The sequence below is a fragment of the Eriocheir sinensis genome, chromosome 50 (assembly GCF_024679095.1).
Source record: "Eriocheir sinensis breed Jianghai 21 chromosome 50, ASM2467909v1, whole genome shotgun sequence".
In the NCBI taxonomy this organism is placed as follows: domain Eukaryota; kingdom Metazoa; phylum Arthropoda; class Malacostraca; order Decapoda; family Varunidae; genus Eriocheir; species Eriocheir sinensis.
In genome coordinates this window covers 1,358,650-1,384,030 of record NC_066558.1, presented here as the reverse complement: position 1 = coordinate 1,384,030, position 25,381 = coordinate 1,358,650, and the positions used below count along the sequence as shown (strand labels likewise).

The 25,381-nt window shown below is 44.2% G+C and overlaps 1 protein-coding gene across 6 annotated transcripts in view; it reads right to left on the bottom strand.

The window, feature by feature from the left end:
- LOC126982137 (uncharacterized) overlaps positions 1 to 25,381 on the bottom strand; it is a 35,645-nt gene that overhangs the window by 4,322 nt on the left and 5,942 nt on the right. For 2 of the 6 annotated variants that reach the window (XM_050833984.1, XM_050833986.1), the window contains exons 5-17: positions 25,128 to 25,181; positions 22,115 to 22,207; positions 17,960 to 18,746; positions 11,374 to 11,530; positions 10,513 to 10,865; positions 9,397 to 9,629; positions 8,856 to 9,096; positions 6,842 to 8,594; positions 6,436 to 6,662; positions 5,926 to 6,152; positions 3,883 to 4,201; positions 2,120 to 2,211; positions 198 to 287 (exon numbers count right to left, since the gene is read on the bottom strand). In XM_050833984.1, the coding sequence (XP_050689941.1) occupies positions 198 to 287; positions 2,120 to 2,211; positions 3,883 to 4,201; positions 5,926 to 6,152; positions 6,436 to 6,662; positions 6,842 to 8,594; positions 8,856 to 9,096; positions 9,397 to 9,629; positions 10,513 to 10,865; positions 11,374 to 11,530; positions 17,960 to 18,746; positions 22,115 to 22,207; positions 25,128 to 25,181 (4,626 nt within the window). The remainder of the gene's footprint in view (positions 1 to 197; positions 288 to 2,119; positions 2,212 to 3,882; positions 4,202 to 5,925; positions 6,153 to 6,435; positions 6,663 to 6,841; positions 8,595 to 8,855; positions 9,097 to 9,396; positions 9,630 to 10,512; positions 10,866 to 11,373; positions 11,531 to 17,959; positions 18,747 to 22,114; positions 22,208 to 25,127; positions 25,182 to 25,381) is intronic. The other 4 variants (XM_050833987.1, XM_050833985.1, XM_050833988.1 and 1 more) reach the window with 4 other exon arrangements.

Here is a 25,381-nt window from a genome sequence, read left to right as displayed (position 1 = left end):
CACATACTTACTTACCCACTAAAACACACACACACACAGACTGAAACACACTTACACACATACATAAAACACATACACACACATACTACAAATAAAAAAAACTCGACATACACAAAAATACATACAAAAAATAAACATACACAATCCCTCACTCCCCCTCCCTTCCTCACACACACACACACACACACAATATTAACCTCGGCAGGGATGAGGGAAGAGGGGTCATCCTCATCCAATGGCTCCTGCTTGACCTCCTGCTTGACGGTCACGCCCTCGGGGAGAGACAGCTGGGGGGGGAGGTGAGGGAGAGGTGAGGGGGGGTACTGGCTCAGGTATGGAGGGGGGGGGGAAGGAGGGAGACGGTGGGAGGGAGGTGGGTTATGAGAGGGGAATGTAAGAGTGTGCAAGAATGAGTGTGTTGAAGGAAGAGAGGGAAGGAGAGAGAAGGAAGTTTGGTTTAGTCGGCGCAACATCTGTGGTCATATGCCGGAGAGAGACAGAAGGGGAAGGAATTATAGGAGAAGGGAACAGTTGGAAAGTTTGGTTTAGTCAGTGCAACATCTGTGGTCATATGCCGGAGAGAGACACAAGGGGAAGGAATTATAGGAGAAGGGAACAGTTGGAAAGTTTGGTTTAGTCGGCGCAACACCTGTGGTCATATGCCGGAGAGAGACAGAAGGGGAAGGAATTATAGGAGAAGGGAACAGTTGGAAAGTTTGGTTTAGTCGGCGCAACATCTGTGGTCATATGCCGGAGAGAGACACAAGGGGAAGGAATTATAGGAGAAGGGAACAGTTGGAAAGTTTGGTTTAGTCGGCACAACATCTGTGGTCATATGCCGGAGAGAGACAGAAGGGGAAGGAATTATAGGAGAAGGGAACAGTTGGAAAGTTTGGTTTAGTCGGCACAACATCTGTGGTCATATGCCGGAGAGAGACAGAAAGGGAAGGAATTATAGGAGAAGGGAACAGTTGGAAAGTTTTGTTTAGTCGGCACAACACCTGTGGTCATATGCCGGAGAGAGACACAAGGAGAAGGGAACAGACCCCAGGAGACAGGACACAACCCCCAATTAATACCTGGTACCCATTCACTGCTGGGTGGACAGGGGTGTAGGGTATCGGAAAAGCCGCCCAAATTTTTCCACTCCACCCGGGAATCGAACCTGGGCTCTCTCGGTTGTGAGCTGAGTGTGCTAACCACTGCACCACGAAGCCCCCAAAGATAGAAAGAAAGATCAGCAGACTTGAAAAAGGGAGCTGAGAGGTAAGGGGAGCAAGAGGCAAAGAAGAGCATGGGAAATAAAAGTGCATAAACCATAACACTGATAAACCGAGGGATATGCGGTGCCTTAAGTAAGCTTAACACTGGGCAAAACTTATCACTGAAGGGAAAAGTAATGATAAAGTTAAATAAATAATCGAGATATCAAAACGTGGCTGAAATTCAAACATATGCCAAACCAGAAATCAAGAATATATAAAGAAAACGAACTCTAGGCATGAAAAATTAGGGATAACTCTCATATTCTTGCGTTTCTGGTTAAAAATCGAGGAAATGGATTGTGCAAAGAATATATGATAAGCAAATGAGGCTGAACAGAACTTATCACACTGAGCAAGGAATTGAATGCATGACAAACCACTGACTGATAACCTGTAGATAGTGTGAGGTCTGTGCGCTTGTTAATATGGCCGTGTGTGTGTGTGTGTGTGTGTGTGTGTGTGTGTGTGTGTGTGTGTGTGTGTGTGTGTGTGTTTACCTAGTTGTGAAATACAGGAAAAGATGCGTACTAGGCTCATGCTGTCCTGTCTCCATAACGCTTAGTATCCAGTTTGGCTTTAAATTCATGAATCGTTTTTGCACACACAGTCTCCTTGTCAAGTCTGTTTCATGTGTGTGTGTGTGTGTGTGTGTGTGTGTGTGTGTGTGTGTGTGTGTGTGTGTGTGTGTGTGTGTGTGTGTTTGATTCTTTCCCATCTTGTTCTTATCTACGTAAATGTCAACAGGATTCAGTCAAGCTTGTAAAACTATATGGCTAAGTCTGTGTGTGTGTGTGTGTGTGTGTGTGTGTGTGTGTGTGTGTGTGTGTGTGTGTGTGTGTGTGTGCTCATCTCACCATACTAGTCTCGTCCACATCCACCTCCTCCACATCCATTGGTTCCTCTTTTATCCGGATGGGCAGCAGCATCTCGGTGGTCGCTGGCTCTCCTGTAAACAAAGACACACTGGTTACTGATGTGCCTGTGTGTGTGTGTGTGTGTGTCTACAATGGATAACACAGACAGACAGTTACAGAATGACAGTCCAGGAATTGTGTAGGTCAGGGCAGAGAGAGAACAAGGTGGAGAGGTCAAATTAGAACCTTTACTGGGGTAGGGCAAAGAAATGGAGACAGACAGAGTTACAGAATGGCAGTCCAGGAATTGTGTAGGTCAGGGCAGAGAGAGAACCAGGTGGAGAGGTGGAATTAGAACCTTTACTGGGGCAGGACAAAGAAATGGAGACAGACAGAGTTACAGAATGGCAGTCCAGGAATTGTGTAGGTCAGGGCAGAGAGAGAACAAGGTGGAGAGGTGGAATTAGAACCTTTACTGGGGCAGGACAAAGAAATGGAGACAGACAGAGTTACAGAATGGCAGTCCAGGAATCGTTTAGGTCAGGGCAGAGAGAGAACCAGGTGGAGAGGTCAAATTAGAACCTTTACTGGGGCAGGACAAAGAAATGGAGACAGACAGAGTTACAGAATGGCAGTCCAGGAATCGTTTAGGTCAGGGCAGAGAGAGGACCAGGTGGAGAGGTGGAATTAGAACCTTTACTGGGGCAGGACAAAGAAATGGAGACAGACAGAGTTACAGAATGGCAGTCCAGGAAATATCAAAGCCAGGATAGACAGTTAACCAGATGGAGAGGTCAAATTAGAACCTTTACTGGGGCAGGACAAAGAAATGGAGCACAGAGGGAATAAGTTATCATGCTTGTAATAGTTTGAAATGACTGATTTTTATTATGGAAAAGGAAACAGCTTGAGGGCAGTAAAGAAAACAATAAGCCGGCTAATCCCTTGTGTAATTAGAACCTTTACTAGACCAGGGCAGAGACGGGGCACAGAGGGAAAGACTTATGCTAGTAACGGTTTGAAATGACTACGATTTTTATAATGGAAAAGGAAACAGCTTGACGGCAATTAACAAAGAGATCAATAAGCCTGTTAATCCCTTGTGTAATTAGAACCTTTACTGACCAGGGCAGAGACGGGGCACAGAGGGAAAGACTTATGCTTGTAACGGTTTGAAATGACTACGATTTTTATTATGGAAAAGGAAACAGCTTGACGGCAATTAACAAAGAGATCAATAAGCCTGTTAATCCCTTGTGTAATTAGAACCTTTGCTAGACCAGGGCAGAGACGGGGCACAGAGGGAAAGACTTATGCTTGTAACGGTTTGAAATGACTACGATTTTTATAATGGAAAAGGAAACAGCTTGAGGGCAGTAAAGAAAACAATAAGCCGGCTAATCCCTTGTGTAATTAGAACCTTTACTAGACCAGGAGAGAGACGGGGCACAGAGGGAAAGACTTATGCTTGTAACGGTTTGAAATGACTATGATTTTTATTATGGAAAAGGAAACAGCTTGACGGCAATTAACAAAGAGATCAAAAAGCCTGTTAATCCCTTGTGTAATTAGAACCTTTACTAGACCAGGAGAGAGATGGGGCACAGAGGGAAAGACTTATGCTTGCAACGGTTTGAAATGACTACGATTTTTATTATGGAAAAGGAAACAGCTTGACGGCAATTAACAAAGAGATCAATAAGCCTGTTAATCCCTGCTCCAGCAAGAGTAACCAAAAGGAGTGGATTGGTAACACTGCTCACCTTCCGTCGATCCGTTTTCTTTCTCTCCGTTTACTTGCGCATCTTCCCCTTTCTCCTTCTCCTTCTCTTCTTCATTATCTCCTTCCTTCTCCTTCTCCTTGTCTTCTGTACCTGTGACACTTGCTTCCTTCTCCTTCTCCTCCTCCTCCTCCTTCTTCTTTTCTGCATCCTCTCCTTCTTCTTCTTTCTTCTTCTCCTCAGCTCCTTCCTCTTCCTCCTCCTCCTCCTCCTTCTTCTTCTCAACCTTCTCCTTGTTCTCCGCTGCTTCCTCCTCCTCCTTCTTCTTCTGTTCTTCCTCCTCCTTCTCCGCAGCTTCGGCCTGAAAAATAATAAGAGGTTGTTGGTTGTTTTGTCAGTATGAGATTGGGAAAGAATTTGAGAGTATAGAAATTCACTGCGATATCAACTCAAAAGTTTACGTAAGTTGGACACATGCAAAGACCAGCCAGGCATTGAGAGAGGGAGAGAGAGAGAGGGAGAGAGAGAGGTCAGTAATAGATATAAAAACAGAAATGCGGAGAAAAAAAACATCTAAAAAAAAAGAAATTGATATCTAGTATGTCTGTACGAGGAGCGACTTTTGAGTGTTTTTTTCTAGATGTCTCGTTTGGTGTGGAGCTAAAACAAACACACACACGTCCCATACGCAAGTTACACACGCATGCTTGTAGAAAGGGTTGAACGACCACTACAAGCTGAGCCATGCGTGTGTGTGTGTGTGTGTGTGTGTGTGTGTGTGTGTGTGTGTGTGTGTGTGTGTGTTTTTACAGCAGAGGAGACAGTTCAAGGGCATAAAAAAAAATATAAAAAATGTGTGTGTGTGTGTGTTTAGGCCTAGTGTTTATAAAGGGCATTGTTTTGTGTTTTCCTTAAAAAAACAACATAAATGAACAACAGAAATATGGTGTTTAACTTCAGAGCGTGTTTGAGAGACCAGTGTTTTTTCTTCTGCCGCGCTTGATGTAGAAAAAACAAACACAAAAGATTCCCAAACACAAACATGCTTGTATTAAAAGGGTTGAACAAACACTACAAGACGTGTGTGTGTGTGTGTGTGTGTGTGTGTGTGTGTGTGTGTGTGTGAGGAAAGGAATAAGAAAACAAAAGATTCCGAAACACACAGAAAGGTGGTGGAGGAAGATACGAGGAGACTAAACATCACCGAGGAAATGGCTATGGACCGACAACAGTGGAGAAGGCTCATGTCCCGTCCAACCCCACCATAGGGAATAAATGGACGTTAAATGATGATGACATGCTCGTATTAAAAGGGTTGGACAAACACTACAAGCCAAGCCAAGGGTCTGTGTCTGCGTGTGTGTCTGCGTGTGTGTGTGTGTGTGTGTGTGTGTCCAAGCAAAGGAATAAGCCGCACCTCGCTACTGTAAGAAAAAGTCACGGTTCGGGGAAATCTTTGTGTTCTCCGAGGGTCTGAGGGAGGTGTGAGGGGAGGTGAGGTGAGGTGTATATAAGGTGTGAGCTGCTTATTCCCTTACCTTCTGTGGGGTCAGGTCCATCGTGCAAAGAAGGCAACATTGATTGGGTCAGTAGAAGAATGAGACACACACACACACACACACACACACACACACACACACACACACACACACACACACACACACATTAACATTCGGACACACACACACACACACGTTCTCTCACACACACACACATGCGTTCTCACACATAAACATACACACACACACACATACGTTCTCACACACACACACACACACACACACACACAAGACAGAATAGCCAATACAAGCAACATTAGACAATTTTCATTCAACCTTTTCAAACTTAACACACACACACACACACATGCACATCCCTCTACCCCCTAACTCCCCCTCCTCAACCACACCCACACACATCCCTCTACCCCCTACCTCCCCCTCCTCAACCACACCCACACACATCCCTCTACCCCCTACCTCCCCCTCCTCAACCACACCCACACACATCCCTCTACCCCCTCCCTCCCCCCTCCTCACCCACACACACACACACACACACACACATACACACGCCAAAACTAACCCTCAACAAGTCCTGATGGCACGCTGGGTGGTAGTTGATGCCCTCCACTTGTATGGCATTATGGTATCTCCACTCCTCCGTCTCCTGGTGGAAGAACTGCGAAAAGGTGTCGTGGCAAGCTGGGCAGATGCCAAGTGCCGTGTCCGAGGATACGGCGACGCTGGGCTCCTCCGTGTCCTCTGCCTCCATTGCGCCCTCCATGCCCTCGGTCTCGAACATGCTGGGAACTGGAAGAAGGGGGGGGGGGGGTCAAGTTCTGTTCATTCTAGGGTCAAAAAACATGCTGGGAATTGATAGACAGAATGGAGTGTGTGTGTGTTAAGTCCTGTCAATTTTATAGTCCTCAAACAATCGCAGCGGACGTGTGAACTGTCTAACTTTTATATGAGGACAAATACATAAGTCTCCCCTCTCACCTCTCATTCTTCATTTTCCCTTAATAACTCTCTAAAGCATGTAATAACTGTCTAACTTTTATATGGCAGACAAATACAAAGTCTCCCCGCTCACCTCTCTCCTCCACGTCTTCAATCTCCTCGTACTGCAGCCAGTCCTGGACGGAGAAATAGAACTTGCGGATGTTTGCCTTCTTGGTGGACTCCTGCTGCTTCTTGTTCTGCCGGAAGTGCCAGTCCAGGTGGTGCGAGTACTGCAGGGTCTGCTCGGGGGGGTAACGCAGCCCGCAGGATGAGCACTGCATCCCACGGTACAGGTACTCGATCAGCCACCCGCGGCGCCTGAGGGGGTTAGGAGTGACTGGGTTAACATATAGCAAAAAGTGTGAATGTTAGAAAATAAGACTAGAAACTGTTTGAATCTACGTCTCTGTAAGGAGTATAGAGACTGCCTGCATGATGGTGAGTAAAGTGCATTAAGTGTGTTTCAAGGTGCCAAGATACGGTGCCGTGGGTGTTACCTGCGCAGGTTCTCCGAGGTGAACATTGCCTCGAAGGGGATGAGCTCGTCCTTCTCGCGCTGCGCCTCCTCCTCCTTCTTCTTGTCGGCCTCGTCCTTGTCGCGGCGGCTCTTGGCGGCGGCCAGCGGCTTGGTGGTGATGAGGCCGGTGCGCGTCAGGTTCTCCAGCAGGGCGGACAGGTCCAGCGGCTTGGGCTGCGAGGGCTTGAAGGTGGTGGCAGCGATCTGCGTGGTCATGTAGGCGCCGGGCACGGCCAGCGGCACCACGGGCTGGGCCAGGGTGGGCACCGCCACGCCGGGGAGTGGCAGCGGCCCGCCCTGCGAGGCCACGATGGCCGGCGCCAGCTGCTGGGCCAGCTGGGGCAGGGAGGTGGGGATCTGGGGGGGGCCCTGGGGAGGCATGGGGCCTGAGGGCATGGGGCCTGAGGGCATGGGGTGGGGGTGCTGAGGGGGCACTGGCATGACGGGGCATGGGGCGTTGGGGCCCATGTGGGGCACGGGGCCCTGGTGCATGCCAAACACCCCCTCCCCGGGCTGGCCCAGGCCCACGGGCAGGTGGGGCGGTACTGGGGGCTTCTCCATGGGGTTGAAGGGTGGCTTGCGGGCCATGTCCAGCGCCGGGGAGCCACGGCTCTGGCTGTCAGGCAGGAACTTGTCTGCTCCGGGTGGTGGCTGTGGCGGCAGGCCGGCCTTCTTCTGCGCCTCCGTCTCCATGCCGCGGATGAGCACCTTGCCGGGCAGCACGCCCTGCGGCAGGGAGGTGAAGCGCAGGAAGCGTCGGAAGCCCCGCACGCTGATGCTGATGGGCAGGCCGCCGAACTCCACGGGGAAGCGCACGTTGTTGATGGTGACGGCGCGCAGCCCGTCCGTGAACTGCAGCACGAAGGGCTTGCCGTCAATGTTGAAGCGCTGCGGCTTGGCGTCCAGGAACAGGTTGACCACCTTGCGCGCGTGGATCACCAGCTGAACCTTGCCCGCCACGAACTCTGTGTTGGTGACCGGCCCGATGTTGACGGTGGGCGGCTTGCCGTCCAGGCACACGGTGCGCGGCTGGCCCGCCAGGTGCACAGTGATGGGCTTGCCGCCGAAGAAGCACTGGTAGCCGCGGCCGTCCAGCATCAGCTCCTGCGTGGGCACGCCCAGCTTGACACGGTGGGTCTCCCCGTCGATGGTGAACTCCTTGTAGTCCTCCCCGAGGCGCATGGGCAGCATGAACTTGCCCCCGTCAAACACAATGTTGCAGTGGCCGTCGCCAAAGGTCAGGATGCGCGGGTCGTTCCAGTCCAGCAGGATCACCGCCGTCTCGCCGTACGTCCGGATCTCCCGAGGCACGCCGTCGATCTCGATGGTCCGCGTCTCAGCCTCCCGCGCCGCCGCCTTGAGCGCCTCCTCCGACACGTAGGGCAGGTCAGGCTCACCCGTCCACTCGTCCTCCAGCATGCCTCCGTCGCGCTGGCCCCACCCCCCGCCCCCGCCCCCGCCCCCGCCACCACTGTTATTATTGCCACTCATGCCCCCGCGCTCATCCCTGGGGTGTCGGCCGCCCCGCCATGGCCACCCGCCCCGCCCACCACCCCGGCCCCAGCCCCCACCTTCCTCTTCGTCGAAGCGTCCGCCTCTCCCCATGTTCCGGGGTCCCTGGTGCATGCCGGGGCCCATGAAGCCGCCCCGGCCACCTCCCCGGAAGTTGTCAGACATGCCCCGCCCCCGTCCGCCGCCCCAGTCATTCTCGGCGCCTGTGGGGGGGAACCGCACTTCAGACGGGGCACGGAGGGAGGCACGGAGGAAAGATGGAAGGAGGAGGAGGAGGAAACGGAGGAAAAAGGTCATAAATTATACACAAAAAACAATAAAATAAAACAAAATAAATAAGAGATGAAAAAGTCACAAATTATAAACAAAAGTAAAACAAAAAAAGGAAAAGAAGAAAAAAAAGATCACAAATTATGCGGAAACACAAAACAGTAGATATAACAAAACAAAAAGGTCACACACACACACACACACTAACATACCTTTAAACGGAGGCTGTGGCGGGGGAGGCTGTGGCTGTTGTTGTTGTTGTTGTTGTTGTTGTGGCGGGGGAGGTTGTTGTTGCTGAGGTCCGTGCGGTCTGTGTTGCATTCTCTCCCTCTCCCTCGCCTCCCTGATCTGCTCCTGCTCCGTGAAAAGACGCAGCTGGTTCGCCATGTGCTGATACTGGGCTTCACTGATCTCGCCTCGGTCTCTCTGCTCCTGCGCCTGCTCCAGTATCATCTATGGGGGTGACGGGACAAAGGGGGGAAGGTTAGCGAGTGGGTTTGTTGACGTTTTTTGAGAATGTGCGTGTTTTGTTTTGGGGTACATAGATGAGGTTGTGGTCACTCGGAATGTTGTGTTAGATGTTGAAGATGATAATAATAATAATAATAATAATATATGGTTTATTCTCTTCCCTTCAACACACACACACACACACACACACACCGTATCATTTCCTTTCCTCCTTCTTCCCTCAATCATTCTTTCTTTCCTTCCCTTCTCTTCCCTTCAACACACACACACACACACACACACCTTAAAGTTCTCCTGCGTTGCTTTATTCCGGCCCATAAAGCCCCGCCGGCCCTCCTCGTCATAAGGGGGCCAGGGTCCATCGCGGGGCATGGCGTGTGGGGAGTTCCGGGCCTCCTCGAAGGGACGCCCCGGGAATTGGTGGCCCCGGGCGTTGGGTGGAGGCTGGGGGGACGCTCCACTGCAGAATGGCATGTCTTGGTCCACCTCCATGGGCATGAATCCTCGCTCGGGCTCTGGAAGGTGTGGTTTTGTTTAGTATGTCTGGTTAAGTTGAAATGTCGGTTCATGCTAAAGTTAACATAAAATCGCTCGTCTGGATCTGGATGACTAATGCGCAGGGCACCCATACAACAGGTGCAAAACACACATATTTGTTGGCGGTTGGGGGAACGGGGGAGCCGGGTGTGCAGGGGAGGGAAGTGAATCAAGTGTAACTGTTAGTGTCTGAAACGGTTCCGCAAATGCCTCGGTACTCACCTCCGAACAAACACACACGCACGCACACACCCTCCGGCCACACTTCTCCTCCCTCTGCCGTAAATAAATATACGGAAATAAATATACGGAATAAAAATGAAGAAGAAAAAATGGATAATGATGGCGAATGGCGCTTTACCGAACCACACGTACAAACACACACACACACATCGTCACATATCCGTTCTTCCGCTAACGTAAATAATGAAATAAAAATAAACAATAACAAAAATAGTTTACTTTTATCTTGTATAGGAGCGGCTTTTTTTTGCTTTCTATTGCCCTTGAGCCGAGTCCTCTGATATAAAAAATAATAATAATAATAATAATAATAATAATAATAATAATAATAATAAAAATAAAAAGTGGTGATTTATACTTGACAAAACGGCGCGCACAAACGAACGCACAAACATACCATCACATATCCACACTTCGTCTAACATATATAATAAAAAAAATAAAAAAACCAATACCAAAAATAAGATACGGTCGCCGATTTCTACTTAACAAAACGCCGCACTCAAACACACGCACGAACACACAAAAATAAGACAGTTGGTGATTGATACTTGACAGGCAGCCACACACAAACGCACACACAAACACACCATCGTCCCCCCCACCCCCAAGCCTCACCTGATGTGCTGGCCTGCCGCTGGTACTCCTTAAACTCCGGGTTCTTCTGGCGGAACTTTTCCCAGGATGCGGCATGGGGGCTATTGAAGCTTAACTTTCTGCTGCGCTCGATCTCACTCAGCGCAGGGGTGACCGGGGTGCTTGGCTCAACCTTAGGGTGATGCGGGGATAGGTTAGGGTCCTTGTTGAGGGGCGCAAGGGGTTCCCGAGGTGGGTGGTGAGGTTTGTCGAGGGCCGGCGTGCGTTCGTCCTGGTCTGCCATTTTGAACGCTGCTGGGAGTGTCGCCGTGGGGAGCATGCCAGGCTGGGGTAGGAGCTGTCGATAGTCCACATCCTCCTTTTTGCTGAAGAGCCTGCGGAAGGGACGGTGTGAGGTGGAGGTGGTGGAGGAGGTGGAGGTTTTGTTTAAGAGAGACAGAGGTGAAATATATGGTGGTTTCTGTATATCAAGTTCTATGTTAATGTTTTTTTTTAATGTTATGTCTATTGAAAGTGTTGAAGAGTCTGTGGAAGGGACGCTGTAAGGTGCGGAAGCAATGTTAAAGGTTTCGATGAGAGGAGAAAGGAAGATAAATGTTGATTGTTTAAAGTTTTTCTATGTAATGTTAGTTTGCATGTATTTATCAGAATGTTGAGTTCATGATTTCTAGAAGGAAGACATAAAAATGAATGTTTCGGAAAAAAATAACAAAAAAATTCAATACTAAACAAAGAAAAATAAATCAACATAACCAAAAACTGACAAAAATACAAAGAAAACAAAAAATCAACGCCAAAATTTGCGGGAAAAGAAATCACATCACACGAAAATCACATGAACATCTCGGCACACTAATCTACACGAACATCCTCGGCACTCACTCGTCAATGAGGCTATCCTTCTTGGGTGGGGACAGGTTGCCCTCGGTCTTGGTGGGCGGTGAGGTAAACTGTCGGTAGTCTGTGTCGGCAACTGTGCTGGTGGTGGTGGTGGTGGTGGTGCTGGGGGGGGTAAGGTTGCCCGAGTCCACCTTCTTGACTGAAACGGGAAAATTTGCCTCATTCTGGCGACTTTTGGTGGGTCTGCTGTGTGTGTGTGTGTGTGTGTGTGCGTGTTTTTGTGTCTGTGTGAGTTTGTGTGCGTAAGTTGTAGTGTGTGTGTGTGTGTGTGTGTGTGTGTGTTTTCCGAGTCTATCGTTCTTTCCAACTTTCAATGTCTGTCTTTCATCTGACCTTCCATCGTCAATCTCTCATTCCACCTTCCATTCTATCGTCATCAATTATTCCTTCTCCCTCACTTTCCGTCCTTTTTCTCTCCATTCTCCATTGTCTTTCTACCTTTCAACATCTATCACTCTCCGTCCCTCCCTTCCTCAGCTGCCCCTCAAGTGTTCATTCCTGCACTGGCCGAGATGTCTCACTTCTCAACCTGACTTTCCAATGTTAAGAACTGTAGGAACTGGATGCTAACTGTTCTGTACTCCTACACACATATACACATACATACATATATATACACACATTGTCTCACCTCTCAACCTGACTTTCCAATGCTAAGAATTGCACGAACTGGATGCTAACTGTTCTGTACTCCCACACACATACATATATATACACACATTGTCTCACCTCTCAACCTGACTTTCCAATGCTAAGAATTGTACGAACTGGATGCTAACTGTTCTCTATTCCCACACACACACACACACACACACACATACACACATTGTCTCACTCCTCAACCTGACTTTCCAATGCTAAGAATTGTACGAACTGGATGCTAACTGTTCTCTATTCCCACACACACACACACACACACACACACATACACACATTGTCTCACTCCTCAACCTGACTTTCCGATGCTGAGAATCTGAACTGGATGCTAACTGTTCTCTATTCCCACACACACACACACACACACGCACATACACACATTGTCTCACTCCTCAACCTGACTTTCCGATGCTGAGAATTGTACGAACTGGATGCTAACTTGTTCTCTATTCCCACACACACACACACACACACACACCAGGTAGTCAGGTCATGTACAGTGTAGTGTGTGGTGTATAGTGACATATTTCCGCGTACACAAACATCGACGTAAACACCCGAGACACACACTTACGATCTCACTTCCGTTCGGCATCGCTTTAAGTTTTCCGGCAATGACACGCGCTTGGTACGACACTGATTATTTGGGTCATTATTGAACTTATTAATTACACTTAATTATCCTGTTCTGTAGTTATTTTTCTTGTTCCTTAAAGCACTGAATTACACCCCAATCACTAACTATTTATTTTGCTGATTAGAATACTGATTAACATTTTATTTTGCTTATTAGAACATTGATTATTTGGGTCATTATTTAACTTATTTAGTACGGTTTATTATGCTGTTCTGTACTTAATTTTCTTGTTCCTTAAAGCACTTAATTACACCCCAATCCTTAACTTTTTATTTCACTTATTAGAACACTGATTATTTGGGTCATTATTGAACTTATTTAGTACGCTTTATTATGCTGTTCTGTACTTAATTTTCTTGTTCCTTAAAGCACTTAATTACACCCCAATCCTTAACATTTTATTTCGCTGATTAGAACACTGATTATTTTTGTCTTATCATTAATTTTATTTGACATTTTATTATACCATTTGTTGCTTATTCTTCTTATACTTCAAAGCATTTAATTAAGCCCAGTCATTAAGTTTTATTTCGCTTGTTAGAACGACTTATCAAAATCCCGTCTTTTAATTATTTCTCTGGGTTTTATCTCGATTTTATTATTACGGTAAATTCTCGAAGATTTCTTTCTCTTATTTTTATTATTACGGCAAATTTTGGATGTTTTCTTTAATTTTCACGTCAAATTCAACCACTTATTTGAATCCCATCTATTAATTATTTCTCTATATTTTCTCTCGTTTTTATTAATAAGGCAAATTCTCAATGTTTTCTTTATTTTTCACATCAAATTCATCCACTTATCAAAATCCCATCTTTTAATTATTTCTCTGCATTTTATCTCGTTTTTATTAATAAGGCAAATTCTCAATGTTTTCTTTATTTTTCACATCAAATTCAACCACTGATTTGAATCCCATCTTTTAATTATTTCTCTATATTTTCTCTCATTTTTATTAATACGGCAAATTCTCAATGTTTTCTTTCATTTTTCACATCAAATTCATCCACTTATCAAAATCCCATCTTTTAATTATTTATCTATTTCATCTCGTTTTTATTATCACGGCAAATTCTCGATATTTTCTTTCTGCTATTTTTCATATCAAATTTGTGTTCCATCCAAATTTTAACTTATTTTCTCCATTATTCCTCAAACGTCTTATCAATATCCCATTCTCGACTTAATATAGTTCCTCTAATTTCTTCCACCATCTTCATTCATTACTAATTCCTTATACGACTTTACGTGACATCCAATTCTTGACTAGTTCCGATTCCTCACAATTCATTACGTCCCAACCTTAACTCATTCTCTCTTTTCCTCATTCCATTTTCAATTTTCCAATACACGTCAACTCAGTCCGCCAATCTCTCCCTCTCTCTCAGCCGTCAACAGAACTCATAACACAAGACTAGTACCACATCACGGTAAGCCCCCGATCACGCTGCGCCGACCCTAGACCACGGCAACCCAGCGTACATGAGGTCTTGTGGATGTAATTTTAACATGGTCGGAAGAGGGGTGGAAATGATCACTGGGTGCTGGGTTGACACAGTTTGAAGGGGGGTTAATCGCTGGGTTGTCATGGCCTAGAGACGGCAGTGTGTGAACGGGGCGCCCCTTAACCTGGTAGCTGCGGGGATTGTGTTTCTTAATGGTCCCTCTAAGCGAGAAAAATAAGAAAAAAAATCATCACTAACGCAAGCCATTTCATAATACATATCAACGCATTTGTGATCAGTTTATGCAACATCTATTTTTTGGGGGGGTTTATATCATGGCAAAAATTTCGCCCGTCGCTGCTACCGGGTTAAGAGTGGATACGTCAGTTTAGGTGGTGGTATCTGCGTCTGGCGTGTATTTTCCACCATGCCGTATCAGTAGAAGGAATACATTAACCCAAGCACACAGGAGCGTTAAAATGGATCTGTATATAACAATTTTAACACTGATATGAGACTTTACTTTGGTGCACAAAATTCATCTGTTTGACTAGAAGGTTATAACTCTCGAGGACAGCTGGAACACGTGATAACTGTGTCTTAGGTGTATAAAAATTGATTTGCCGAACAACCTTGACTCGGAAATGTACTCTCAGAATATGGGAAACACAATGAACAACTTCCACTAACAAGTATGTGTGTCTTAGATGTATATAAATTGATTTAGCGAACAACCTTGAGTAGACAACATTGTTTAAAAATATAAATGACTTTGAACAACTTAACACAGAATTACGGTCTGTCTTTAACAAGTAGAAATTGATCTGGCGAAGAACTTTGACTCAAAAATGTACTCTCAAAATAAAAACAACACTTCAAACAATTTAGACCAGCGATTATGGTCCGTCTAAAACATATAGAAGTTGATTGGACGACAAAATTGATGAAGAAATATGCTTTCAAAATATTCAAACAAACTTTCACTTGCAATTGTTAGTCTTTAACTTGTAAAAACTGATTTGACGAACAATCTTGACTCGAAAATAGTTTAAAAAAATATAAATAGGTTTGAACAACTTAGCCTGGCAATGATATGTCTTTAAATGCAATAACTTAGACATAACAATCATCTGAAATATAGAAAAACACTTACTCTGAATAATTTAAACCTAGACTCGAAAATAGTTTAAAAAAATATAAATAGCTTTGAACCACTTAGCCAGGCAATGATATGTCTTTAAATGCAATAACTTAGACATAACAATCATCTGAAATATAGAAAAACACTTACTCTGAATAATTTAAACCTAGACTCGAAAATAGTTTAAAAAAATATAAATAGCTTTGAACAACTTAGCCTAGCAATGATATGTCTTTAAATGCAATAACTTAAGACATAACAATCATCTGAAATATACGAAAACACTTACTCTGAATAATTTAAACTAGCTATTATGTCTGTCTTTAAGTGCAATAACTATACCCTTGACAAACAACTTCTGCAACACATAATACATAGACAAACACCAGCATGCACATTCTTGGCTAACAATGTGAATAGTAAAATAGAAAAATATCGGCAAGTCATTCAAAATCTTCATAATGAGCATATATAAATACACACACCTTCCTGCATTCCTATCCTCGGTAAAACATAACATACAGGATAAGGATAGGAGTAAATACCGTCGTTTATGAATGCAATGTAATGGATTTTCTAACGTTTATGAAAGTGATACAAATTCTGCGTCATTTCCGAAAGCAGTTTAAAGTCTCGGTCGTTTCTGAAAAGCAACAAAAATTTTCAACCTCGTCTCTGAAATCAACATAAATTTTCCACCATTGACGAAAGCTGTACATAGTGTCCGTCGTTCCTGAAATCAATACAAATCCAGCATCGTTTACGTAAGCAATATATTTCTGCATCGTTAGTGAAAGTGAGTCTCTATCACACACACACACGCACGCTCTCAGGGCTGTTCCAATCTCCATTCTCAAGTTCATTTCCATCTTGTTCAGCATCTCACATCACATCAACAGCTGCTAGACTCGTTCATGGGCGACTTCAAGGGCTTGTTCCGTCTTCTTACACAGCTGGTGAGGGCACGAAACATCCGCCAGTGCCCAGCGACCACCCCAAGATGCACTGCTCCAAGGGCCCACCTCTCGCCACCCTGCCTATCTTATATCACTGGGGTTGTGTCCTGGAGTTCCGTTTTCCGTTCGTACATGTTGTCTCTCTCCCTGCCTAACCTCTATCACTGGTAACTTGTTCTCTACTGTTTTCCACTGGCTAGAGTAGAGAACAAGAGTTGGTGGTGGTCTGTAGTTCCTGCCTAACCTGTATCACTGACAATAAGTTCTCCCGTTCTCTGTTTTCCATTGGACTAGATAACAGATGCCTGGTGATGTCAAGCGTTCCTGCCTAATCTATGTCACTCACAGCTGATTTACTTGTACTGTTTTCCGATACCGAGACAAAATGAGAGTTGCTGGCAATGAAGACTCTTGTCCTGCCTAATCTATACCACTGGGAACATCTGTATCGAGTCCTATTTTGCATTTCCGAGACTCACAGCTGTTTTTCTAGTACCGTTTTCCGATAGAGAAACAAAATGAGAATGTCTGGCAATGGTAATTCAAGTCCTGCCTGATCTATACCACTGGGAACATCTGTATCGAGTCCTATTTTGCATTTCCAAGACTCACAGCTGTTTTTCTTGTACCGTTTTCCGATAGCAAAACAAAATGAGAATGTCTGGCAATGGTAATTCAAGTCCTGCCTGATCTATACCACTGGGAACATCTGTATCGAGTCCTATTTTGCATTTCCGAAACTCACAGCTGTTTTTCTTGTACCGTTTTCCGATACCGAGACAAAATAAGAGTTGCTGGCGATTGTAATTCAAGTCCTGCCTGATCTATACCACTGGGAACATCTGTATCGAGTCCTATTTTGCATTTCCGAAACTCACAGCTGTTTTTCTTGTACCGTTTTCTGATAGCAAAACAAAATAAGAGTTGCTGGCAATGGTAATTCAAGTCCTGCCTAATCTATACCACTGGGAACATCTGTATCAAGTCCTGTTCTGCATTTCCGAGACTAAAAAGAGCTGGTGATTGTGTCTCGTTCTGCCTAACCTCTCACTCAAAACAGAGCCCCATCATGCCCAGACTCAAGGACATGGCTGACGGCTGGTATGGGAGTGTCTCAAGCTGCCTACCCTGTGTCACTCTCAAGGCTTAATATGTCCGGCATCCTCGTGGTTAAGGAACAAGAATAATATGACTGGTTGGTGGCTCACTGTCCCGCCGCCTTGCTCAGCCCCAGTGCAGCGGACCAACAGTGCCAATAACAAAGCTATCAGAGGTGGGGGTTTATTTCAACATTGGTGTACACAACATTTAGTGCAGTAGAAAAATAGATCATGTTTTCCCTATCACCCAATGTAGCTCTCACTCTCTCTCTCTCACACTGGTCATTACATCCACAAAACATGAGTCAGTAGAAAAATATAAATACTTCAAGTAGAAAAATATTGACCAGCAAGGAACGGCAGTATAGGAAAATAGGAGTATACTGGTGACTAGGAAATAGCATCGGTCCCTGAACACAAAAAATAGCTGCATCATGAACCGGAAAACAGGAATATTCGCATGGAATTAAAAATGTGTGAAAATTCTACCCAGGCGGATGCACCAATCGCGGCGCGGCACACAGTGGGCGCGGCGGCTGGGCCAGGGCAGAGGCGGCTGGCGGCGGGGAGGAGCAGGGCACCCCATACCCGCCCCATCGCCCCGCCCCAGACCGATCGCCTCTCATACTCACCAGTCTTATTGTACAACGCGGGACTCGGCCTATTCGCGTCGTAATGGTCGCTATCCGAGTCTGACGTGATCTCGACCCGGCTCCTCTTGGCGGCCTGGGGTTCCGGCAGGTCCTCGGGGCTCTCCTCTCGCTTCTTGTACGTGCGCTGTCGACTCCTGCGGTCACTCTTGAACGTCGCCGGGCCCTCCGAGACCTCCGGCGTTGACGACTTCCGGAAGGCTTTGGATGTGGATACGGAGGTGGTGGTGGCGATGGTGGGAGTGGCTGTGGTGGTGGTGGTGATGATAGTGGATGTGGTGGTATCTTTTTCATGGTGTGTGGACTTGTTTGTGGAAGAGGAGGAGGAAGAGGAGGAGGAGGAAGGGGATTTTGAGGATTTGCTACTGGTCTCCTTCTTCTTTTTGGAGTCTCGGGAGGACGTCGAGAAGTCCTTCTTTGACGAACTCCGATGATGTTCCTTCTTCTTCTCCTTCTCCTTCCTCTCCTCCTTCTTCTCCTTATCCTTCGCCTCCTTACCGGCTAGCCTAGGGTCACGGGATGCCTTCGGTGCGACCTCTGGGGTATGTGAGGCCAGCCTGGGGTCGGCGCGGAAGCCCTCAGTGTTTAGCCTAGGGTCACGCGATGCCTCCCCCGCTGCTCGGTTGTCCTGTGCTAGCCTGGGGTCGCGGGATATGGCCTCCCCACCTCGCGATCTTGTGTCGGAAGGCGTGAGGGGGGAGGGGGGGGCAGCAGTCACCAGCGGAAGAACTTGGTGCACTCGCCGTGGGTCCAGGTGAATGTTTGGGCCCTAGAGAGGAGAGGAGGTTAGGTTAGGTTAGTGTTGGTTTAGGGTGATGAGCGTGTGTGTGTGTTTTGTTCCTAATTTTTTGCTGTTGTGTGTTTAAAATAATTGCCACTTGTGTATTTACCTAGTGTGAGTGTGTGTTTGTTTTTGTGGCTATTAAAGTTTCAGGTGTGTTTTGAGCTGTGTGTGTTGAGGTTAATCTGCGTTTCTTTTGTTTTGATGCGAGTTTTGGGGTTTGTTTTGCGTTCTGTATTGTGAGTGTCAAACTTCTGGTGTGTTTTTAGCTGTGTGTGTTGAAGTTAATCTGTGTTTCTTTTGTTTTGAGAGTTTTGGGGTTTGTGTTGCGTTTCGAATTGCGAGTGTCGAGGTTCTGGTGTGTTTCCGGGTATTTGTGTTCCAGTTAATTGTGGTTTTTGTGTTGTTTTATTTTTCTCAGCAAGTTCTGGTGTTCCTGTTAAGTGTTGCAGGGTTAATGTGTGTTTTGTTTTGGTCCTGTCCCAGTCATGATGTGTTCCAAGCTCATTGTGTTCCAGGTAAACGATCTTTTCTTTGTTTCTCTGCAAGTTCTGGTGTTTCTGTTAAGTGTTGCAGGGTTAATGTGTTTTGTTTTGGTCCTGTCCCAGTCATGATGTGTTCCAAGCTCTTTGTGTTCCAGGTAATCGATCTTTTCTTTGTTTCTCTGCAAGTTCTGGTGTTTCTACTGAGTGTTGCAGGACTAATGTGTGTTTTGTTTTGGTCCTGTCCCAGTCATGATGTGTTCCAAGCTCTTTGTGTTCCAGGTAATCGATCTTTTCTTTGTTTCTCTGCAAGTTATGGGATTGCTTTGACTCACACCCACCCAGTTGTGTTGAAAATTGTGCCTATTTCTGTGTTATATTATTAGAGTGATCATAAGTGAACTCCTTTGACATAATGCTTCTTCTCTAAAACTCTCATTTGTGGCAACACTGTGAAGGCTCCAACCCCACCCAAATGGACTTCATATATGTGTTAAACTATTGGAACACATGAATGGGAGTGAGAGGAGGTTCAAACACTTATAAACGTGACTGTAGTGGAATGAAAGTAGCATGGATGATTCTTAAATGCTGGATATGAACTTGAGAACATGGATGATTCTTAAATGCTAGATATGAACTGAAGGACATGGATGATTCTTAAATGCTGGATATGAACTTGAGAACATGGATGATTCTTAAATGCTAGATATGAACTTAAAAACATGGATGATTCTTAAATGCTGGATATGAACTTGAGAACATGGATGATTCTTAAATGCTGGATATGAACTTAAGAACATGGATGATTCTTAAATGCCAGATATGAACTTAAGAACATGGATGATTCTTAAATGCTAGGTATGAAAGAACATGGATGATTCTTAAATGCTAGATATGAACTTAAGAACATGGATGATTCTTAAATGCTATATATGAACCGCCAATGTGGAATAAAAAAAAAGACTAACACATGATTTCTTAAAGGTAGATTAAGACACAGGGAACAAGACACATGCAAGACAAACACCACAGAAGAAAGACACATACCGACACACTACACATACTTACACTACAAGCAACAGGCGCGTATCGACACTTAGATATCGACACTTACGAAAAACATGCAGGTATTAATAGTGGTAAATAGTCTAGTACTTAAGCCATTACAAGCACATGCAGACACACACACACACACACACACACATATATATATACACACACAGAATGATCACACACACACACACACACACACACACATATATATACACACACAGAATGATGAGAGAGAAGGTAATGATGTGGGTTTTAGAAATAATTAAACAGTGATGTAAGATTATATAGTGATTGATTAGTGTCCTTACATACTTACACACACACACACACACACACACACACACATATATACACACACAGAATGATGAGAGAGGAGGTAATGATGTGGGTTTTAGAAATAATTAAACAGTGATGTAAGATTATATAGTGATTGATTAGTGTCCTTACATACTTACACACACACACACACACACACACATATATATACACACACAGAATGATGAGAGAGGTGGTAATGATGTGGGTTTTAGAAATAATTAAACAGTGATGTAAGATTAGATAGAGCAATTGATTAGTCTCCATAAATACACACATACGTCAACACCCAGATATATATGATAGAAATTGATGTAGAAGATGTGGGTTCAGGAATGATATCAGGGAACTTGTGGATGGAGACTTAGTGCACATATATAACTTGCCTAGATGTCACAAGATTGGTTAAGTTTGATATCGTAAAAATGAGAGTGCGAGATCGAAAGGGAAATCTTGCATATGGAAAGAGGATAATGGGATAGTAGATTGCAGAGACAGAGAGATCATATACAAGCCTTTTCAGATAGCAAGAACAGTCAGGTTGGGAAATATAACAATGAGAGAGCGAGATTGAAAGGGAACTCTTGGATATGGAAACAGGATAGTGGGACAGTACATTGAGGTAGAGACAGAGAGATCATATCCAAGTCTTCCCTGATATCACAAGAACAGTCAGGTTGGGAAATATAACAATGAGAGACTGAGATCGAAAGGGAACTCTTGGATATAGAAAGAGGATAGTGGGATAAAGATTACATAGAGACATATAGAGATCATTATGCAAGCCTTCCCTGATATCGCAAAAATGAGAGAGCGAGATCGAAAGTGGAATCTTGCATATGGAAACAGGATAATGGGATAGTAGATTACATAGAGATAACAGCAAACATCCATGACTTCCTAAACATCGCAAGACCTTTCCCAACGCATACATTCCAACCCCCACATCTTAGGCTACTGTGTCTCTCTCACACCCATACATCCACCCTCTACACCCACATACACATAGGAAGGGTTGCCATGTTGCTATGTTGCTGCGATACACCCATATGTTAGGCCAAGGTTAAGCACATTGCCAGAGGTCACCATATAGACAAAATGATATAGGTTAGTATAAGGGACATGTAGCTGTGTTAGAATGTGTGTGTGTGTGTGTGTGTGTGTGTGTGTGTGTGTGTGTGTGTTATGATTTCTTGAACATCGAAGGGCAAAAGAGTGTGTGTGTACGTCTGTGTGTGTGTGTGTGTGTGTGTGTTATGATTTCTTGAACATCGAAGAGCAAAAAATTGTGTGTTTACGTCAGTGTGTGTGTGTGTGTGCGTGTGTGATGATTTCTTGAACATCGAAGGGCAAAAGAGTCTGTTAATGTCTGTGTGTGTGTGTGTGTGTTATGATTTCTTGAACATCGAAGGGCAAGAGTGTGTGTTTACTTCTGTGTGTGTGTTTGTGTGTGTGTGTGTGTGAGTGCGCAAGAAACATAAATAAACACACTCGGACAAGGACCTTTGGCTCTTCCTCTCCCTGGGCCTTTTTCTTAATCTTGTACGTGCGGAGGAACTGTGACCGACGCTCGCTGGATATGCTCGGGTCTCCACTCTGTCAAGGGGTTGGGGAGGGCCGGGTTAGTGCCACACACACACACACACACACACACACACACATTGAAAAAGATACACACACACACACATTCATTCATAAGTTCACACACACACACACACACACACACACACACACATGAAAATCAACGACAGCCAAGCACACACACACATACATACATACACATACATTGGTTCACACACACACACACATATATATATACTGAAAAATAAAGACGCACACACACACACACAAACACATACATTCACTGATTCACACACAAACACACACACACACACACTAATAAATAAAATGGTATGTATATTTGAGTCTGAAAATTGATTACACTCGAACACTTTAAAATAGTTGACCTTCTTTCTCTCGTACACACACACACACACTCTCTCTCTTGTACACACACACACATACTCTATCTCTCTCACACACACACACACACACTCTCTCTCACACACAGCATCAGCCCCAATCCTCCCACACACACACAAGACCAGTGCTAGGTTAACCATTCCAAGCACACAGTCGCCAAGCCTCGCCAAACCACACCAAACCATCGTGCCAGGAAGGAACAGAAGGGTTTGACGAGAAGGGAGTTTGCCGTAGAGTGACACCCACAGCCCTTGGTCAGTACGGTTATGGTTGCTCTTGGATGTTGAAAGTGGATGAGGCGTGGATGTAGGGTTGAAATGGATGGAGTTGGGGATTAAAGAGTGGATGTGAGGTTAGGTTAGGATATGGATAGAAGATGGATGATGAGGTGAAAGTGTGGATTAAAAAGAAGAGGAGGAAAATGAAGGTGATGAAAATGCAGATGAAATGAATGAAAATGAAGGTTAAGTAAATAAAAATAAAGAAAACAGAGAAAGAAAATAGAAAATAAGAAAAAATATGAACAGTTATGAAATTAATGATAACAAGAATGAAGAACAATTCACAGAAGAGAAAGAAATACAAGACAATGAAAATAAAGGTTAAAAAAAATAAAAATGAAGAAAACAAAGAAAGAAAATAGAAGAAAAAATATGAATAACAGTTATGAAATTAATGATAACAAGAATGAAGAACAATACACAGAAGAGAAAGAAATACAAGACAATGAAAATAAAGGTAAACAAAAATAAAAATGAAGAAAACAAAGAAAATAGAAGATAAGAAAAAATATGAATAACAGTTATGAAATTAATGATAACAAGAATGAAGAACAATACACAGAAGAGAAAGAAATACAAGACAATGAAAATAAAGGTTAACAAAAATAAAAATGAAGAAAACAAAGAAAATAGAAGATAAGAAAAAATATGAATAACAGTTATGAAATTAATGATAACAAGAATGAAGAACAATACACAGAAGAGAAAGAAATACAAGACAATGAAAATAAAGGTTAACAAAAATAAAAATGAAGAAAACAAAGAAAGAAAATAGAAGATAAGAAAAAATATGAACAGTTATGAAATTAATGATAACAAGAATGAAGAACAATATACAGGGTAGCCCAAAAATCCCGCACCATAGAGGAATGTGACTTCTACTAATCAATATGCAATCCCTATGGTTCAGGAATATTGGGCCACCCTGTATAGAGGAGAAATAAATACATGAAAAATGACAACAATAACAAAGAGGATGGATAAATAAAAACCAAGAAAAAAAGGGAAACTGTTCTATTCCTATAAAAAAATATGATGAACTGGCTGATGATGACAATGATGGCAAGACAGACAACCCAACAACACTATTAACAAGCTAGTAATATTGTTGCAAAGGGAATCCAAGCCTCTTAATGTATAATGGATTTGGACAGTATAGGGATGAGCTAGAGTAGAAAGTTGTATAGGGATGAAAGAATGAGGATGCTGGTTAACTCTTGCATGAGGGATTTGGACAGTATAGGAATGAGAAAGTAGAATGTCGTAGAGGGATGAAAAAGTGAAGATGCTGGTAAACTCTTGCATGAGGGATTTGGACAGTATAGGGATGAGCTAGAGTAGAAAGTTGTATAGGGATGAAAGAATGAGGATGCTGGTAAACTCTTGCATGAGGGATTTGGACAGCATAGGGATGAGCAAGAATAGAAAGAATGAAGATGCTGGTAAACTCTTGCATGAGGGATTTGGACAGCATAGGGATGAGCAAGAATAGAAACTCATGCAAGGTTAAAGGAATGAAGATGCTGGTTAACTCATGCATAAGGGATTTGGACAGTATAGGGATGAGCTAGAGTAGAAAATCGTAAAGGGATGAGAGAGTGAAGATATTGGTTAACTCTTGCATAAGGGATTTGGACAGCATAGAGATGAGAGCAGAACGTCATGTATAGCGAGGCTGTAGGAGGGGGCAGGCATGCTCTATACCCAAGCACTGAATAAAAAGGGCATATAAGGACTTTTCGCACCAGCAGAACATAACAGCGGCATAACACTGTGGCGGAAACAGACTTAGGGAAGCAACGCAGGCACACACATACACATAAACACACACACACACACACACACATGAATAAAGTCTCTCTCATACATACACACACATACACAAAATAATATACATGAGAGAAAGGGAGAGGAAAAACAGAGAGGTTGCTTTAGACATAGATAAACAGAGAGACATGAGCAGAGACATTGATACAGACAGACACAGACAAGACAGAGTTAAAATATTAATAAAAGAAAGTTAAAAAGAATATTGACTTAGACAAAACACTGGAAATTTGACGATACTGAGAGACAGACAGACAGACGGACAAGACAAAAAGTTAAAAAAATAATAAAAAAGAAAAAAAGGATATTCAATCAGACATCACACAAGTAGAGAATTATTTAACAAGTCTCACAGGACATGAAGCGGAAATTTGACGGAATAGACAGACAGAGGGACGGATATGGACGACAGGCGGACAACTTACGACAGGGGATGCAGACTTGTCCCCCTCCACCTCCGGCTTTCCGTGTCGACTCTGCTGGTGGCGAAGAAAACAGGGAAACGTAAATAAACAAGCTGATGTTGGACGAGGCGAGACCGAATCATTTTTAATCCAATTTCTTTCGCTCGTAATTGATTTTGTTTGTGGTTTTGTGATCGACAGAAGTGATTTTTGTTTGTTATGGAGATGGAATAGAGGAAGAAAATGTTAGAGTTGTGAGGTTAACTTAAGTATTT